Source organism: Macaca mulatta, chromosome 8 (assembly GCF_049350105.2).
Source record: "Macaca mulatta isolate MMU2019108-1 chromosome 8, T2T-MMU8v2.0, whole genome shotgun sequence".
Taxonomy (NCBI): domain Eukaryota; kingdom Metazoa; phylum Chordata; class Mammalia; order Primates; family Cercopithecidae; genus Macaca; species Macaca mulatta.
Genome location: NC_133413.1, coordinates 18,642,484 through 18,662,210, shown reverse-complemented (window position 1 = coordinate 18,662,210; position 19,727 = coordinate 18,642,484). Strand labels below are relative to the sequence as shown.

At 35.2% G+C, this 19,727-nt stretch overlaps 1 protein-coding gene across 2 annotated transcripts in view; it reads right to left on the bottom strand.

Moving 5' to 3' along the window:
• MICU3 (mitochondrial calcium uptake family member 3) overlaps window positions 1-19,727 on the bottom strand; it is a 93,292-nt gene that overhangs the window by 50,230 nt on the left and 23,335 nt on the right. For both annotated transcript variants that reach the window (XM_028852366.2, XM_028852369.2), the window contains exons 2-3: window positions 7,804-7,957; window positions 2,348-2,379 (exon numbers count right to left, since the gene is read on the bottom strand). In XM_028852366.2, the coding sequence (XP_028708199.2) occupies window positions 2,348-2,379; window positions 7,804-7,957 (186 nt within the window). The remainder of the gene's footprint in view (window positions 1-2,347; window positions 2,380-7,803; window positions 7,958-19,727) is intronic.

The following is a 19,727-nucleotide window of genomic DNA, read 5'->3' as shown; positions in this document are numbered from 1 at the left end:
TATTTTGGGGCCCTTACTCATCCAGATTAATTTTAAAGGTTAATTTCGAATCAATTTGGTTGGGATTTTAATTGGAGTTACAGTGCATTTATAGATAGATTTGGAGGATCATTATCAAAAGGAAATGGCTTATTACCAGTATGAACATGATATGGTTCTCCATTTACTTGTGCTTTTAAAAATATAATTTAATAATGTTTTGTACATCTTCTGTTATGAATTGCTTTTAAGTACCTAATAGTTCTTGTTTCTATGATGAAATGCATTTTATTCAATACTAGTTTCTAATTGCTCTCGCTGGTGTGGAGCATCTTATTAACTTTGGTTTACTGCTCTTATATCCAGTAGCAATCTTGCTAAACTTTTATTAAATTTAAACAAATCTAAAATGTATATATTTTTACATTTTTCTTCCAATCATATTCTATTCTATGCCTCTATTCTAATCCTTAGAGCCTCTTCTTTTTTTCATACTACATATTATGGTCTCAATTGTGCCCCTCTCCGTCATTCATATGTTGAAGTCCTAAGCCCCAGTACCTCAGAATCTGACTGTTTTGCAGAAAGGACCTTTCTTTAAGGAGGTAGTTAGGTTTTTATATAAGATCATCAGGATGAGCGCTAATCCAATATGACTGATGTCCTTATAAGAAGAGATTAGGACACAGACATACCCAGAGGAAAGACCATGTGAAGACAGAGGAAGAAGACAGCCACCTAAAAGCCAAGGAGAGAGGCCTCAGAAGAAACTAACCTGCTGACACCTGGATCTCAGACTTCGAGCCCTCAGAACCATGAGAAAATAAATGTCTGGTGTTTAACCCATTCAATCTGTGATATATTGTCATAGCAGCCCTAGTATACTATACTAGCCCAGACTTTCAGTAAAATGCTACGGAACAGTTGTGATAGCAGGCATATTTGCATTGTACAGTAGCTCCCCCTTATTTGTGGCTTAGTTTTCTACAGTTTCTGTGACCCTAAGTCAACTGCAGCCCAAAAACATTAAATGGAAAGTTCCAAAAACAATCCATAAGTTTTAAGTTGCACACTGTTCTGTATAGCATGATGAAATCTCACACTGTCCAGCTCTGTCCTATACAGGACGTGAATCATCCCTCCGCCCAGTATATCCACGCTGTATACGTTACCTACCTATTAGGCACTTAGTAGTTCTCTTGTCTACGACATTGAAAAAACATAGTATATACAGGGTTCAGTACTTTCCACATGTTCAGCATTCATTGCCAGGGGTCTTAGAGCATATTACCCACTGATAAACGGGGATTAATATACCTAACTTGAAAGACAATGTCTCTCAAGTTCCACAAATGACCATGAGCTGTAGGCTTTTGGAGGATTCCCTTTAACTAGTTAAGGACATTCCCTGGATTTCTAATATTCTTTTTTAAAAAAATAATAAAATCATACCTATAAAAGTATAAAAGGAATATATATGCAATTTAAAGTTAAGAAATAGTGAAGTTAAAAAATAGAAAATTATCAGTACTTTAGAAGCCTCTTTGAGCCCATTACTGATGATATTCCCTGCTATCATCCTGAAGACGAATACTTTCTTGAATTTAATGTTAATTATTCCTTAGTTTTTCCGCGTATGAATGTATCCTAAATAATATGATTTCATTTTCCCAGTTTTGGACTTTATACAAATAGAATTATACCTTGTATTTTTGAACTGCTTATTTTGTTTACCATTATGTTTCTGAGACTTGCTTAGTTAAAGCACTGTTATAATTCATTTGTTTTCACTATTGTGTAGTATACTATATGAATAAATCAAAATTTATTTATGGTATAGTATTGATATATTAAAGTTTTGGGGCCATGATATATAATCTATAAACATTCTTATGAACTTCTGTGGCATATAAGCAAGAATTTCCCTAGGTATATACACTGGTGTAAACTAGATACCAGTGTATTTAGTAAAGAAATTACTAGATCACAGAGTCTATTCAAACTCAACTTTACAAGGTACATGTGCATGCACTATTGCAGAATTTAAAGGCAGGTATGCATTTACTAGGTATAGGGTAGACATATCTTCAATTTTAGCAGACGATGCCAAATTGTTTTCCAAAGTGGGTATACCAACACATGAGATTTACCAGTAATCTACATTTTCACCAACCCTTAGAAACGTCCACCTTTTCATTTTCTGACAAACTGGAGGATAAAAAAAAGGGAACCCTAATGTGATTTGATTTGCAAAAAAATCATAAAATATATAAAAATATGTAATATATTTCATGAAATATATAATTATATATACATATATGCATGCACATATAAAATTTGTGTATATCCACCAAGAGCTTTAACTCACCTGTTTGGAAAGTGACTTCCAAGTTTTGGCAACTAAAATAAACAAATGTAAGATAATTAGATAATAAATACTTCATGGAATATCTATCCATATTTGCTAACCATCTACAGCCACAACTTATGACAAAACTTTTATGTCTAAAAGGCAAGGTTTTTTTTTAACCTCAAAATTTAGACCTGTGATATGATCTTATACATGTTATCTACTTGTTTTATATACTATGCACCGTTTATAGTAAGTATCAGTGACACAGGAAATATTTCTCCACAGCCCTATCATCTTAAATTTGGGCTTTCTGGACTAATAAAGTAAGTTAACTTTCTCCATGTTAAACATCATGCGGGCTTAAAAGTACAAATAATGATACTTACAAAATATTCAAACTAGAATATAAAATAATATTAACATAGATAAACTATAATTTTAAGGTATTACTTGTGATCTTTGCTGTACTAGTGCTCCATGACATAATTCACAGGTCAGGTCTCTCTAGAATGAAGAAGGATTGGGAAAAGAAAAAAAGAAAGGAAAGGGAGGCTAGGTAAAGTGATGGGGAAACTTGTCCTGTTCTTCCCTACAACTATTCAAGAAGCATCACTAAAGTAAGAGTGTTGTAGCTGAATAAAATGTCAGGGATCACTTTCTTTTTGTGATTCCTCCTCACACCCCCAAAGATCTCAAACACTGTAAAACTTATAACATTGGGAAAAATGTGTAGTCAGTATTGCTATTTCCTTTGCTCAGATTTGAACACTGTAAATATTTAATGCCTGCCTAGGAATTAGCACCAGGTTTACATATGACTAAGTTCTGTAATACAGCTATATTAGGAAACTGGTAAATATTAATTACTTCAGCTACATTACAATAATGCCAACCAACATCTTTTTCTACCTGGCAATGGGGCTATTTCTATATAATTAACAATATATCAAATTCAAAATTACAAAAAAAGCAATTTTTGTTATGTAATTTTTCTTTATTAGGCAACAAAACAACTCAATTTAAAATCAAAAAAGAAGAAATATGTTTCTAATGATAGATTTCTTCTTTAAGCAGCAACAACATCCTTCCTCTATCCAAGATAGTTTATACAAATGTATAATCAAGTGATTCAAATAACAGGTCTACAAATTAGAATTTAGCATATAACCTTAAGTATGATACTGTCTATGTTTATTTTACAAAGACACTTCCCTTTTAACAATGAACAGAACAATGCAAATAATATTTATTATTCTGTTGCTCTTAAAATATAGCAGTAAGAAAAGAAGAAAAATAAATGGTAGAAAAGTACATGCATATGCTCTTATGCAATGCTCAGAAGACACTTATCAAAAGAGGAAGTTAGACGTACTCTTGAGTTTTGCAGGGTCTATGAGATTTCCATGGTAAATTATTCACAAAAGACATATTCATTCTGTCGGAAATGTCACCATGTTCAATATGATTAGCTTTTTAAATAAAGACTAAAGAGCCATTAAGATTGTTCTTCAAAGGATTTTCTGAATTCCTTATTCCATATGAAGTTACTGCATATATAAATATAACTTAGGTGGAGAAGGACTTCAATTCTATTGGAAATATTATTTCTTAAGCTGTAGGTTGATGTTCATTATATTTTTAATATGTTTTTGCATGTCTGAAAAATTTAATTTTTTTAAAAATCTAAATTAAAATAATTCTTGATACTATGTTGGAAAATAATTACTGACTTTAGTTCTAGAAAAGAAAGTCACCATTTAGGTTCTATTTAAGTATGCAAAATAAGATTATAATGCAAAATCATAATCAGATATCTCAACATTTATTTGATCTATAATTTTTAAGCAAATATTTACACAGCGTACCATTTTTTTCCCTACTGAACGTCATCATAAAATGATATCAAAGACTTTTAAAAATCATGGCTATGATTTTAAACAGGGAAAAAATGGTATGCCATGTAAATATTTGCTTAAAAATTGTCACAGCTATGGGCTGCGCATGGTGGCTCACGCCTATAATTGCACTCCTTTGGAGGCCGAGGCAGAAGGATCACCTGAGGTCAGGAGTTTGAGACCAGCCTGGCGAACATGGTGAAACCCCAGCACTACAAAAATACAAAAATTAGCCGGGCATGACAGCAGCTGCCCGTAATCCCAGCTACTCAGGAGGCTGAGGCAGGAGAATCGCTTGAACCCAGGAAGCGGAGATTGTAGTGAGCCAAGATCACCCCCTTGCGGTCCAGCCTTGCTGACAGAGCGAGACTCCTCTCAGGGGGAAAAAAAAAAAATCATGGCTATGAATTCAAATGATGATGATGATGACGACCTATCAATATTAAATGTTTACTGTGTGCCAGGTACTATACTAAGCATAATTAATTCATTCAATCTTCAAAAAAAAAAAAAACTTCATGAGGCTGTTATTTTTAAAAATGAGGAAAGAGAAGATTAAATAACTTAACCAAGTTTTCAAAGCCAGTAAGTGCCAAGGTTTAAACACAAGTCAGATTTCATTATGCTACAGTTTTAACGTTTCTGATTTAATACTCAGTACATGAAACATTTTTCTGTTCTTTTTCTTTTCTAAAACCCCAACTTTCAAAACAGGCTTTATGAATATCTCGATCTTTTGTGATTGTTCTTAATTATGTTTGAAAAGTGCTGGTTAGAAATTGACTGAGGTTGTGGTTGTAAAATACCCTGTATAATTTTTTAAATAATAAAAACCAGTTTTTTACTCTTAAGTTATGGTTTTAAAATACCTATGAGAAGAATCACCACAAAAGTTATTTCCAAAAAGCAAAACCCAACAGTGTGCTTCCAGTGAATGTATTGTGAAGAAAAAAATTCTAGAAAACAATGAAGTAAAATTTTTTCAAAATATGAAACTGTGGTCAGGCACAGTGGCTCACATCTGTAATCCCAGCACTTTGGGAGGCTGAGGCAGGTGGACCGCTTGAGCCCAGGAGTTCAAGACAAGCCTGGGAAAACATAGCAAAACCCCGTCTCTACAAAAAATTTTAAAAATTAGCTGGTGGCATGGTGGCATATGCCTGTAGTCCCCGCCACTTGGGAGGCTGAGGTGGGAGGATCATTTGAGCCTCGGAGGTTGAGTTGTGATTGCGTCACTGCACTCCAGCTTGGGGGACAGGGCAAGACCCTGCCTCAAAAAAAAAAAAAATTATAGATTATTAAGTATTACTTAAAGAACAGCTTCAAGTATGTTTGAAAAAATTATAGAATTTGATATAAAATTCTATTTAGCATCTAAGAAATTCCTTCCTTCAAGAAATATTTATTGTGTACCTATCGTGCCAGGTAACCATATTCTACCTTGGAGTTGGTTGTTTCTGTATCTTATGTCATCTTACAATATTGTAAGTTTCCTGAGTGCACAGACTTTGCATCCCCCTCAGCACACAGAAAAGAACCTTAATACAGAAGTAGTCGTATAAATATTCCATACATTTTTATTTAATCGATTTGGTACAACATGGATTCTTTATATTTATTAGCAAATTAGTATTAAATCTATACTAACTCACAAATAAAGAATCTACAGTGTACCAAATGGATTAAATAAAAAGGATATAATCCTTATCATAGCCTTAAAATCCTAAATAAGAAAAAAAAAAAAAAGGAACTCTAATTAAGTTTTCGCCTTTCCTATCACTATATGGTCCTACATATTCCCAAAGTGGCTACTATTACTATACCATATACTGTCTTGATTTCATGTTTTAGCTTATGTAGCTTACATTTCTTTAAATGCTACTCTCATAGTTTCTGGTTAAAATCTTTTCTTTTTAACTTAAAATCTGGCACGATCAAAAGTGTCTACTTCAAATTCCATTCCAGCTACCTTTCAGTTCCTTTCTCTTTTGCAACCAAATATTATTGTAAGAGGGTCCTTTACACTCATCGTCTTCATTTCTTCATCTGCTACTCACTCCTGCAATTGCCCTAACGACTCCACTGAAACATCATTTTAAAAAACCATCAATAACCTTCATGTTATTAAATCTAGGGGACATTTTCCTGTCCTATCTAACTTGAATTCTCAGTAACACTGCACTCAATTGGCAATTCCGGCTATTTTACTTGGCTTCTATGACTACATACCCTTACGATTTTCTTCCTATGTCTTTGGCCACTCTTATGTCCCCTTTCCTCATCCTTTCAAAGCCTTTTGTCCATTCATCTTTTAAAGAGCAGAAATTCCTCAAGGCCAGGTCTTTGGTTATCTATATTCTCATCCTATACGGCTTCCCTAGGCAATTTCATTCATACACATCATATGAATTAGCAATAATGCAAAGATGAATCCTAAATATATACCTGAATCTATTCTTTGATATCCAGTGGAAATAATCCAAAGAATCAAAAATTCATTAAAAGTTAGTATGTCAGGTAGCCAATTTGCCAAATTACTGAGTATTTATTTTAAGGTTCGTTTTTGCCATATTGCTGACTCAGGAGAAAAAAATGGCTATAATTGTTCTAGTCTAAAAGTATTTGTGTGACAGTTTAAAGCAGATATGGGTCAAATGACTGATTATTTGTTATACTGATTTTTTGTGAGTGATCTTTCAGTGAACTGAAATGAATTATTAAAAAAAAAATCCAGCTGTATCCTTTTACATATCCAGGGTATCTCAAATAGATCATGACCAAAATTGAAATTGTGATTTTTCTCCTCAAACCTGGTCCCTACTCCCATCTATCCAGGTAAGCCAGTCAGAAACCCTTAGTTCTCATTATTCTTTTACCACCATCTGTAGAGACTTCTGAAGCCTCAACTATCACCAGTCAATTGTGATACAGTATCAAAGGACAGTATCTATAATTATCTAAAAAGGCGATTAAAATACTCTTTTTTTACTGTCTATATCTGTGAGGTAGCTTTTCTTCATATACTTCATGGAAAATAACATATTGTAACAGATCAAATAAAAAAGCACATATGAGAATACAGCTGTCTTCTGTTAAGTTAGATATTAAGAGATTTGCAAGAATGTACAGACTGCCAAAAAGTTTGAGAACTATTATTCTAATATATGAAAAGGTGAGAAACAATTAAACTATTAATATATTTACACTGCAGGAGCGATGACAAATGCAGAAGAGATACAGGTAGAATTCTTGCCCAGTGCTAACCTCAAAGCCAGTCCTCTGAACTACTCTGTTCAGATTTGATATAAGAATGAATAGGCAGAATATGAGTCTTTTATAAAAAGTATCAAAAGTAAGGTGGTGTTAAGCTGAGAAAGATAGAGCAATTGAAAGTTTCTGAAAAGAGACGTGAGTAAGAGTCTGTAAGAAATATCAGTCTGTAACACTGAATAGCACAATATCATGTGAAATACCACATTACTCAGTTCTTCTAAAAAACTTATACTGTTCCATACATTTACAAGCTAGTGATAAAAAAATATACAATTATTAAGATAATTTCAGAGGTATACTTACCTTTGGGCTCATCTGTTGTAACTGCCAAAATAAAATCATACGGAGTCATGAATAACTGCCCTTCACATTCTATAGAAGCAAATAAACGAAATCGCCTCTCCCGAGATGTGGCACAGAGGTCTAAGTCTTCAATGTCTGTTCTGCCAATAGCAACCTAAGTTAAGAAAGCAAATAAATTTGGATCATGTGAAGTAATACCTCCCTCTAGAAGATAATTTTAATTATGTTGAAAGTGAATTAACAGAGTAAACGAGGAAGTGTGAAAATAACATCTTTTGAAAAACGTTAATCACTTTATAAATAAATAATTCACATAAATAAAATTAATTAATATTCGAAAGATTCTACAATAAATATCATTAAGAGCTTAAGGATTTTAAACTGGCACTTTGAAGAAGTGATTTGTGATGTTTTTGGTTTATTTCTTAAGCTTCAGTCTTACAGAGCATTAAATTATGGAGCCAGTGGTACCTGTAGAAGGAACACCAACACCTGCTGAATTCCTACTCTGCACTCTTACAGGCCAATGTAGTTAATTACAAGTCTATTCACTAACATCCATTAATTTTCTAAAAGAATAAAATAAAATCCCAATAGGCTACTTGTAACTACCACTAAGGAAACCATTTAGCGGTAATATTTAGATTAGAAGTGAAATTGCTAATTCTAGGTCACTACAGTATAGTGACCATCATTGGTCTGAATTTTACCTAGAACTCCAGTTTGCTGAAAATTAATAGAATTAGAAAGTGTTTGTATATGGGGTGAGGGGTCTCTTTTCCTTCAAAACCTTTCCTTGTAGATAATTTTCCATTGTTATTTTCTCTCTGAAGTAACTAAAGCAAATTTATTTTTTTAATAAAAGGATTTATTTTCCTAATTACAAGAGAAATGCTAAGCTCTTACATGTAATTGAGAAGACAGAATTTTTAAAAAATTGTTAAGTATAATTTTGTTTTCTTTTTGGCAAAAAAGTAGGATTTTACTATACATGCTGTTCAATAACCTGATCTTTTTCATTTATCAATTATCAGCGCCATTTTTCTATGTCACTAAATATTCTAGTAGTTACTGTATAAAATTGGAAGACAGAATATAAAAATTTATAGATAGAACTGTTTTTGTTTTCTTTAGGCAAAGAAAATGGGATTATACCATATATATTGTTCAGTAATCTGACCTTTTTACTTACTAAAACTTTAGGGCAATTTTCCTATGTCACTATTCCTGTAGAAGACCATTTTTGTTAACTGCATAATATTCCATAGTAAATGTTTATAGTGAAACATAAACAATTCTACAAGGTTATTCAGTTGATTTCTAATCTTTAGATATTACAAAACAATGGTATAATGACCAACCTTGAAAATATTTAGAAATATCCATAAATAGTTCCTCAGGATAAATTTTTTTTTTTTTTTCTTCAGACAGAGTCTCACTCTGTCACCCAGGCTGGAGTGCAGTGGCATGATCTCAGCTCACTGCAACCTCCACCTCGTGGGTTCAAGTGATTCTCCTGCCTAGCCTCCCTTAATCCTTAGGAGTGAAACTGATAGGTCAAAGAAGACCTTTTAGTCAGACTGTCTTCGGGGAGTTTATAGCAATTTACACGATTGTCGGTAACACACAAATTGTATTTTCCCATATTTCATAAAATTATTTCTTACAAGAAAAAACTGTTTAAATATTTAGCACCTTGAGAAGCCATAACAGAAAAACCCATAGAAACTTTTGGCAAGAACACTACTTTATTTCTAAGTTACACCTTATTAAACAAAAAGCCAGGCAAATGATTAATCTTTTCCATCATTCTGAAGACTAAGACTTCTCAAAACATTACAGTTGTAGTCAAATAAAAACTGGAAAAAAGTTTCGCTCCCCACTTTTAATGGCATAAGAAATGAAATTTGTGGTGTCTGTCTTTAAGGAATGAGTATCAATCTATATGGAAAGACAGAATACTAGCTGGAGAGACAAAAGGCACAGAGAAATGGAATGGGTTAAATGCAAGCAAATACAAGACAGGCGCTATACGTCGGGCTTAAAAAGAAGGCTTCAGGAAAAATTATAAATTTGAATGCCAAGAAAAGATATGAACATTTGGGGTTTCTACAGCATATCTGAAAGATGGCCATAATCTTCCCGGGCAGAGGATTAACATTCATGGAAAAGTGTAGTAAAAGGATGGTGAGTTAATGATTTCTGAATGCCAGACTAAAGCCCTGGAGTTTAGTCTGATAGTAAACAAATGGTCTTAGGAGATTCTTAAGTGAAGCAATGATTCAAAGAAAATGGTGCTTTAGAAAGATAAAGCAACCTGGTACCAAAGACAAGTTGGCTCAGCAGTACATTGATAACAGTTGCTCAGGTATCCAAAGGTATTGGAAAATTGTTTTGGCTCTGTCGTGGGTGAGACATGAGATACTGAACAGCTCACAGGTAAAAATGACCAATAATCTCCCTGAATAGTCCCTGGGTATCAGACTACCATCTTAGTCCCCTCGTACACGCATATCCCAGGGGATTCTTCTTCCTCTCAAGGTGGGAAACCAATCTTGTCTGTGACTAGAGCTTACTTTTCTGCCTTTTTCTTGCTAGGCCCATTTCGCTGGGCCTAGGTGACATCAATCAACCATGATTTATCACCAGTGAATTTCATGGAGACCACTCAGCCTGGAGCTCCCACTGTTTCTGCACCATGATCTGGATGAAGCATGCTTCGGTCTACCATTCTGCACCCCAAGTTTCTGCCTATAACATCTCTATTTGCTCTGACCTAATACAGACTTGATCTGTGGCTTCCGTTTCTACCTGGTGCTACTACTGCTCCTGAGATGCCTGTTTTCTCATCAAACTTTCTTTCCTTAAGCATAGTCTATCAATCCCCCAGCTTACCAAACCCGCCTGACCACTGCAGCTGGGAATGTGATCCACCTTCTATGAGCTAACGCTGACAATTTCTCCTCCTCCTTTACCTCTACTAACAGTCAACTAACAAAGTCTGTAGTCCTCTAATTTCACACATCAAAACCACTGCCACCACCTTTGTTCAGGGACTCATTACTACCTCCCTACAGTTTTATAGTAATGCCCTAACTGTGATTGTTACCTCTAATCCATCCTATGCTGAAGTGAGAGAAAACATGCAGAACTGTAGAAAAGTTTGCATTCTTTAACCACCTGAGCAAGGGTATGAGAAGAAATCTCACTAAGCAAAGCTGAAGGTTTTCATTAAAACTCCACTTTACGAATCCACTCCTGTTGTCTTAGCAATAGTATTAAGTGGGGCTTTTGACAATGGTATTAGGTCCGTGCCCACATTTATATCTACCACCACTTTAAAGGAAGGTCAGGAAGGAGTTTGGAACGGGTTTGTGCCCCAGGAAAAAAAAAAGAATATGTATAAAAGAGATAACCAGAGGCCTGGTGCTTAAAAGGGCTTGCCAGTACCACCAACTCATTGCTTCCTCCATTGTCTCTGCTCAATTTAGTGTAATAAAGCACATAGTCTAATAAAACACATTAATACCACTCAGATGAAAAATGGACTGGTTAAAAGTAAGTAACGGCCAGGCATAGTGGCTCACGCCTGTAATCCCAGCACTTTGAGAGGCCGAGGCAGGCGGATCACTTGAGGTCAGGAGTTCGAGACCAGCCTGGCCAACATGGTGAAACCCTGTCTCTACTAAAAATACAAAAATTGGTCTGGTGTGGTGGTGCATGCCTGTAATCCCAGCTACTTGGGAGGCTGAGGCAGGAGAATCACTTGAAATCATTTGAAACCCGCAAGGCAGAGGCTGCAGTGCACCAAGATCATGCCACTGCACTCCAGCCTAGGTGAGAACGCGAGACTCCGTCTCAAAAAAAGCAACAAGTAAACAATTTCCCCATGATAACCCAGTAAATTCGTCTGATCCCAGAATAGTCTACTTATCATCAACTAGGAGAACTCAGCTCGTCTGGTGGGAGAATGAGACGGGATGGAAAGCAGAACAGGAATACAATACTTGTGTTGGTTTTTAAGTTCTCTATTCTCTTCTACAGACTTATTTGTCTCTTTCTACTCAAATACCATACTGTTTTAATGACTATATCTTTTGAATATGTTTTGACGTTAAAACAAGACTGTACCTTACTGTCAATCTTTTTAAAAATATATGTAACGACAGATATGTAATTTTCTATTCAAAGTAAACTTTGAAATCAATGTATCAAATTCCTATTGTACAAATCCTACTAGTATTTTGTTTGAGATGACATGAAATTTGGGAAAATTGATAGTCTCACAATATTGATTTTTCCAACCTAGGAACACAGATGTCTATTTAGTCAAGTCTTCAACTATGTCTTTCAGTAAAGTTGTGTAGTTTTCTTCATATAAATTTAAAATATTTTGGTAGATTTACTCCTGAGCATTTAATAATTTCTGTGCAATCTGAATCGGGAATGGGATCTTTTATTCTATTGTACTTTCAGTTGGTTATTTTTTATGTGTGGAAAGGCTATTAACTTTAGTATATTTGCTTCATATCCAACTATCTTAATAAATTCCTTCATTAATCTTAACTTTTTTCTCAGATTTGCTAAGTAGGTAATCACAAATTCTTTCAAAATGGTGACAGTTGTAGCTTGTCCTTTTCAGCATTTATATCTCATTTTCATTGCCTTAATTGCTAGAGTTGTAGGTCTATAAAAATGATGTTGAATATTATCAGTAATATTAAGCACTCTTGACTTTTTCTCTGTTTTGAAGAGAACGCTTCTAATGAACTGCCAATAAAAGCAATGTCTGCTGTTAGTTTTGATAATTATCTTCTACCTTTTATCAGGAATTGGTATTCATCTGGCCTCCTTTGTTCTCTGAAAATGAGTTTAGAGTTAGAATGGTCCTTAGAGATCATTTGGTCCTGTTTCTTCACCTTTTTATCAGAATAGAAACGTAAATACTAGTCCCCAAACAAATATTTAAAATGTGTTGGGTGAGTAGCAGCATAAATAGGAATCCTCAAACAAAAACTCAAACTATATTGGACAAAACTCTATTATTTGCATTCTTTTAAGTCTGTATAGTTTCTAAGATGAATATTTAATGTCAACAAATGACTTAATGTAAATTCATTCACTCATTCAACAGGTACTTGCTGTGTGCCTATTACATACAAATGAAATATTATAAAATAATTAGTCAATTGGAAGATTACCAACATTAACTAAAACTGTTTTAGGACAAAAACAAGTAAATAAGCTTGGTTTAATCATGTTCTGCCTACATACACCTAACTACTTTCAAACACTTCAAGAATCCATATGCTTATTTCTCTGTAGTTTGTCAATAGACTGTTTACTTAGAGAATGATCTAATGGCATAAGATGAATAATTTATCGTTTGTTACTATGATACAGTTCTGACCAAGCTAAACTTCAGAGTGCATAGGAGACTGACTTGGAGCAGTCCATGAAGTTCTGCTGAGTATACTCCATCTACTGGAACCTCTGAGAAAGAGGCAGCAGCTTGCCAGCAGACTATCAAAGTGTCACAAGGAACTCAGACCTTTCAGAGATTTAGCTTTGCTTCTGAACTTTCCAACGTTAAAACAAAAACAAAAACAAAAAAAAACCCACACTCTCTGAAGTTTTAACATCACAATTACAAACATTCAATTAAAAAAAAATAATAAAAGCGGAACAAGACATTAAAGCAGTTTACTAAACCTCTTGTGAGTCTTTCTTGCTTACAAATGACAATGATCTTGTATCACATTCATGTTCTGGACCTTTTAAAAAACACACATAGCCATTTCACTGGAGCTCAATGAATCTGTGGTTCTGTGATTAGGGGTATATCCTTATATTACTAGGAATAGGTTTCATTGGCTGATCTACTTCATTTTTAAGTACCTGTTTTGCTTACCTAGATCCAATATATCTTTTAAACATTTATTTCTAATTTAAAAATCCTACTAAAATCAACTGAAACATCTTTCATTACTATGCATTATTTCAGTAAATGGTACTTTTGGCATCACAAATTGCCAATGCAGTAAAAACTTGTCAGTAAGTATAATATGTCAAAGGTCAATAGGGTACTTTAGAAGCCGAGGCGGGGGGATCACCTGCAGTCAGGAGTTCGAGACCAGGCTGGCCAACATGGTGAAACCCCGTCTCTACTAAAAATACAAAAAAATTAGCCAGGTGTGGTGGCAGGTGCCTGTCATCTCAGCCACTTAGGAAGCTGAAGCAGGAGAATCACTTGAACCTGGGAGGTGGAGGCTGCAGTGAGCTGAGATCACACCATTGCACTCCAGCCTGGGCAACAAGAGTGAAACTCCGTCTCAACAACAACAACAACAACAAAAACGAAAATGCCTTTCAAAAGTGGTAACGTAGGAGGAGATCATTTGCAAATGGGTAAGGAAGAGACTGAGAGGAGTTAGAGAAGAAAGGAATTATATGAGAAAAATTCTTAATTTCTGTAGATTATAACTTATATTAATTACAACATATTAAGTTATAGCCGATTATCAATGTTAAAAATTTGCTCTAATTAAAAATTCTTAGAGATTGAATATAATTAATACTGTTTGAACCTTGAATTATTGTTTTCATATGAGTTTTGGAACCAATCCTGTTCCAAGTTGGAGGTAACCACATACTCTCAGGCCAGAGATCAAGGTGTCGCCTGTTATGTTCTGGGAACAAGAACTGAGCTCCTGATTTGCTCCCTATCCTTAGAACTAACCCGTCCCTGATTTCCCAGTGTCTGAACCTGGGTTCCTGTCAACCTGTGCCTGAGACGTCTTCCTCCTGCTCCACAGGTTCCCTCTGGAATTGCAGTGCATGCTTACCTACCCACCCCAGGACTTGCTGTTACGCTGCTACTTACCAGATCTCCTTAATGCTTCTTTCTAAACTCTGTCTGTTTAGAGCTCTGCTAGTTATCAACACATTCAACGGTTATTTACTGATAGAGCTTCATAAAATCAACTAAGCTAATACTAACCAAACTCTAGGCTTAACCTGTTGACAGAAACAAGAATGAGTCTAATTTGCATCAGAGCACAGGATAAACTCTGGAAACTATAATGGTCTCCGCCATGGCCAGCTCCAAGAATATTTTAGATCTACTTCAGTTCCCTGCTTAAATTTGCAATTTCTCTGGCGATGACTCCAATACTTTTCCAGTTATTGCCAAGGAAATGAATCCATGGTGTTCCATATCAAATGAAATATGTGATTCTTTTACTCAGACTCTCAGGAAGGCCACATTCCAGAAAACTGGTGCTGCCACACCCTCTCTACTGTATAAGCTACTGCTCCACATCGATTCCTAATTAATCACATCCCTTGCAATAGCACACCTTAGACCCTGACAGCTTTCCTGTAAGCCAACACAGTATCTGGATAAATCTTAGTGATTTCCTTTATATATCCCTATTATATCACTTGTACTCCTTTCCTCCATTCACACCAGGTTGCAATTATCTGTTTATCTATTTGTCTCTTCCATTCAATCATGAATTCCTTGAGCCCTAAGTTCTTGCGAGAAAAAGAAAAACATAAATATCACTTGGAAGAGGTTCAAATGAGCAAGACTGAGGAGAGCACTACATGGAGGACTGCAGGAGCAGGCAGCAGTGGAGGGAACAAGAAGCCAGACAGGAAAGGTATGGGAGATGCAGTGTATGATTCATTTGGCACAATCCTAAACCACCTTCAAGACCCAGACTACGGACCTCAGCCAGGAACAGAGGAGATTACAACGAGGTTCAAGCAGCAGGCAAATTGACTGAAGCCCACTACTCAAAGAAGAGATAAGTAGGTAAGAGGAGCCTTGATTCAGGAAGAAGAAATGTAGTCCCTGCGGAACTGGCATAAGGTGACTGGGATTTTTTAAGTGACATTCTAAGGTAGGAATCTGAAACATGGGATTGGGATAGAAGACTGGGGCTAAATCACAGGGATCAATAAGTTACATTAATAATGTCAAGTGGCCAATTAGCTATTAATCTAAAGTTCCTTATATTCTGTGGCTCTTAGTGTGTGTGGTGAGGTTGAACCTACAGGCAGGCAGTTAGGTGAACTTTCGTACTAGGAGAACTTAAAAGACACGTCTAGCTGACAGTTAATTCACCTCTATTCAGAAACAATCATCTCTCTTCTCAGTGATCAAGACCTTCACCAATTAATCCCTTCTCTACTGTATTAGACAGTGTAGGCTAATTTCTCAAATGTAATGGCTCCAACACAACACAAGTGTTTGTGTCTCTTTCTCATATAAGAGTTCTGAGAGAACATACTAGGACTGGGGCTGGGAGTTGGATCAAGGAGCTCTGCTTTGTATAGTCATTCAGAGACCGAGGCAGATGATGTCTCTGTCATTATCAACCAAGGGAGAGGGAAAGAAAGTATGGGAGAAGTTCATGTGAGAAGCTTTTATAAGCCAGGCCTAGAAGTGGTATAAATCACTTCTGCTCACCTTCAACTTAAGAGAAGGTAAGTCACACAGCCACACTTAAGTGCAAGGAATGATGGAAAATGAAGAAGAGTTGGACATCTATACCCTAACTATTACGGAAAAGGAGAAGAAATTGTGGCCAACAGTTTGCAGTCTCTGTCATACCAACTTCAGGTAACAACATCAGGGACTCATGGAATATAAAGGACTAAAAATAAAAACATTAGAGTAAATTTAAGAAAGACTTGGAGAGACTCACTTCCAAAACCAACCACATCTGTAGAACTAAAAGCCTCATGGCAGGTAACACTTCTAAACCACCTTCATCAATGTTTCAGGAAACACTAAACTGCTGTGATTCACTTAGGTTGACAGTTTCATACATTTTGGCCTCTGCAGACTATATCTCTCTTCCCAAATTCTTAGACATAGCCACCATCGGCTTGAAATTTAATATTTGCACTTGTATGCTCCCTGGTCTTGTTTTCCAAATTTGGCAAAATGCTTCTGTAACTCTGACTTTTTCTCAAAACACTGCAGTGAGATTAAGAAAACGTTTGGGGCTGGTCACGGTGGCTCATGCCTGTAATCCCAGCACTTTGGGAGGCTGAGGCGGAGGGATCATGAGGTCAGGAGATCGAGACCATCCTGGCCAATATGGTGAAACTCTGTCTCTACTAAAAATACAAAAATTAGCCAGGCATGCTGGCGGGCGCCTGCAATCCCAGCTACTTGGGAAGCTGAGGCAGGAGAATCGCTTGGACCTGGTAGGCAGAGGCTGCAGTGAGCTGAGACCGTGCCACTGCACTCCAGCCTGGCGACAGAGCAAGACTCCATCTCAAAAAAAAAAAAAAAAAAAAAAGGAAAAGAAAAAGAAAAAGAAAACATTTGGGTCTGGTCCTCAGTCCTTGAATGTTGACAGATGTTGAATGTAAACAAATGTTTTTTGCTCTTCCTCCACAAACCTACCCACGTTATCTAAGGGAGACTGAACAGTAAGTATTATTACTAACCTACAGTTTAATTTACAAAAACCAACTCAACTACCTATAGGTCTTCACATTTTGCTCTATAATTATACAACTGAATTATTCCTAAACTTGGCAGCAGATTGTTATACTCAAAGTATCTAACAAAAATAACCAAAAAATTCTAAATCTAAAATCTAAGTAACAGAAACAAAATATAAAACTCCCTGCAAATACATATATGTACATAAACTTAAGTTTTAAATCCTAACAACTTCACTTCTTTCATCATATAGTAAAATCCATTCTGAAAATACAATATAATCATCAAACTTCAAAGTAATGAAATCACGGCATGTATGATTTTGTCAAACATTACCTATTAAATGCAATAATATTACAATTTCTTGGCTTCATATGGGAATATTCTAACTAGATATGTGAAACTTTTTATAGTGCTATTTTTCACCAAATAGGAAAATAAAGACATTGTAAAGTTCAAGGTGAGGTATCACTGCAGTGTTTTTAGATGTGGAAAATTTTGCTGAAATTGAACTTTTTTTCTATCAAAAAGACCTTGCAAAGCTCCTGCAGAAAACTGCCCAAGCACAGACCACAGATTTGGCACATGACTTATCTTATTTATAAGTGTGAGGCCACACAGTAGTAACATGAAATCACAGAAATCGAGAGCTAAACGATAAATGAAATTTGCCATTTCATGTTACTCCTTCTAGAAAATTACACCTTAGACCTTCTAGGAAATTATTTTACGGGAATTGTCTGACACCCTTTTCACATTTGCTAAAAACGTTTAGGGAATCTTCTTTCTACCTCTAGAAAGCTCTATTTCTTCTGTTTTACTGAGAACTTGTGAGCTATTTATGAGAATTTATGTGGAAATAATAAAAAATATACATGATTGCTTCATAAAAATTAACTAGTAATTCTTTTTAGGTAACTGTGTGGATGCTGTAAGTCATGCTGACAGAACTAAGATGATAAGCTTAAAAAATGACAAAAGTTTCATTTTTAAGTTACCTCATCTTTCCAAGAGAAATAAAAATACAGTGTCAATACAATTACCCTCTCTGGAATTTCCAAACTCAGACCTTTGCAACAAGTACTTAGATGTTACTTGTTAAGGTAGTGAGGCTAGGGCCTTCAGGCAACAGAGTACATCATTAGCCTTCCTATGAAAACAGAAAGCAAAGGTTCACTGCCAAGGCACAGGCTCACGTTACTTCAGGTCAGCAATTCAAAAATTTACTCGGTGGTAAGGTCTAGTTTTCCCAGGGAGGCAAGATTAAATGCCAGATAAAGGATTCACTACTTGACAATTAGAGAAACTTACGCCTACCAGCTGATAATACCCTAAAAGAGGCAATTCAAAACAATTATATCAATTATCTAAACTGCATAATACCTTACTCTGCATAATACCTTACCTTTTAGCAACCACGAAACAGAGAAATGACAATGAACAATGAAAGAAGAAAAAACTAAAACCATTTGTATTCACCAAAATTATTTAGATTACTCATCCTTATTAGTTTCTTAAGACACATTTGTTTTATACTAAATCAAATCAAAAATTTTAAAAATAAAGAATGATTTTAAAATGTATTAATTTCATGTAGGGAATGTGCACTGCTATTAGGATTTACCTCATGTTGGCAACTGTACCAACATTTTTATAAAACATCAAAGTAAACAATCTTGTAAATTTATATTTCTACACTATATTATCTGGGCAAGAATCTTATGGACTTGCATGGGATTCTATTCAAGTAGCTAAAAAAGATTTTCATGGAAGTATTACATTTGGTTTTCCCAAATGGCTTCAGGCCTATTTAAAGGCATATTGAAGACAAAAGTAGTAGCATGTTCTTTGCTTGCTGGGTGGTCGAAAGGTTAAACCTCAAATTCCCAGTGTGGGAAAATCCCAAGTACTGTAAGTGAAATGTTTTGATGCTTAGTAAATGTGTCTGTGTGGAAATACACACAGCTGAAGACAAGCCAATAGTATCTCCCTGGCTGAGATCAAAGATTTTAAAAGTTGCTAGATAAAACAACTGACCATTTATAATTTTTAAGGCCTCTAATTGTACAACAATAGTTACCAGACTATGGGAAGGGTGAGTGGGGGTTGGGGAAATGAAGACAGATTGGTTAATGAGTATAAACATAGTAAGAAGAAATAAATTCTAGAGTTCAATAGCACAGTAGGGTCACTATAATTAATAATAAAATTCATATATTAAAAAAGAGCTAGAAGATATGAAATGTTCTTGACACAAAGAAATGATAAATGTTCAAGGGGATGGATAACCTAAATACCTTGATTTGATCATTACATGCTGTATTCATGTATCAAAATATCACACATACCCCATAAATACATACAAATATCATGTATTATGTCAAAAAACAAAAAAAAAATTAACTCTCTACTTGTATTATTATAGTAGCTTACATTATAGGGTTATTTCGAAGTTTTT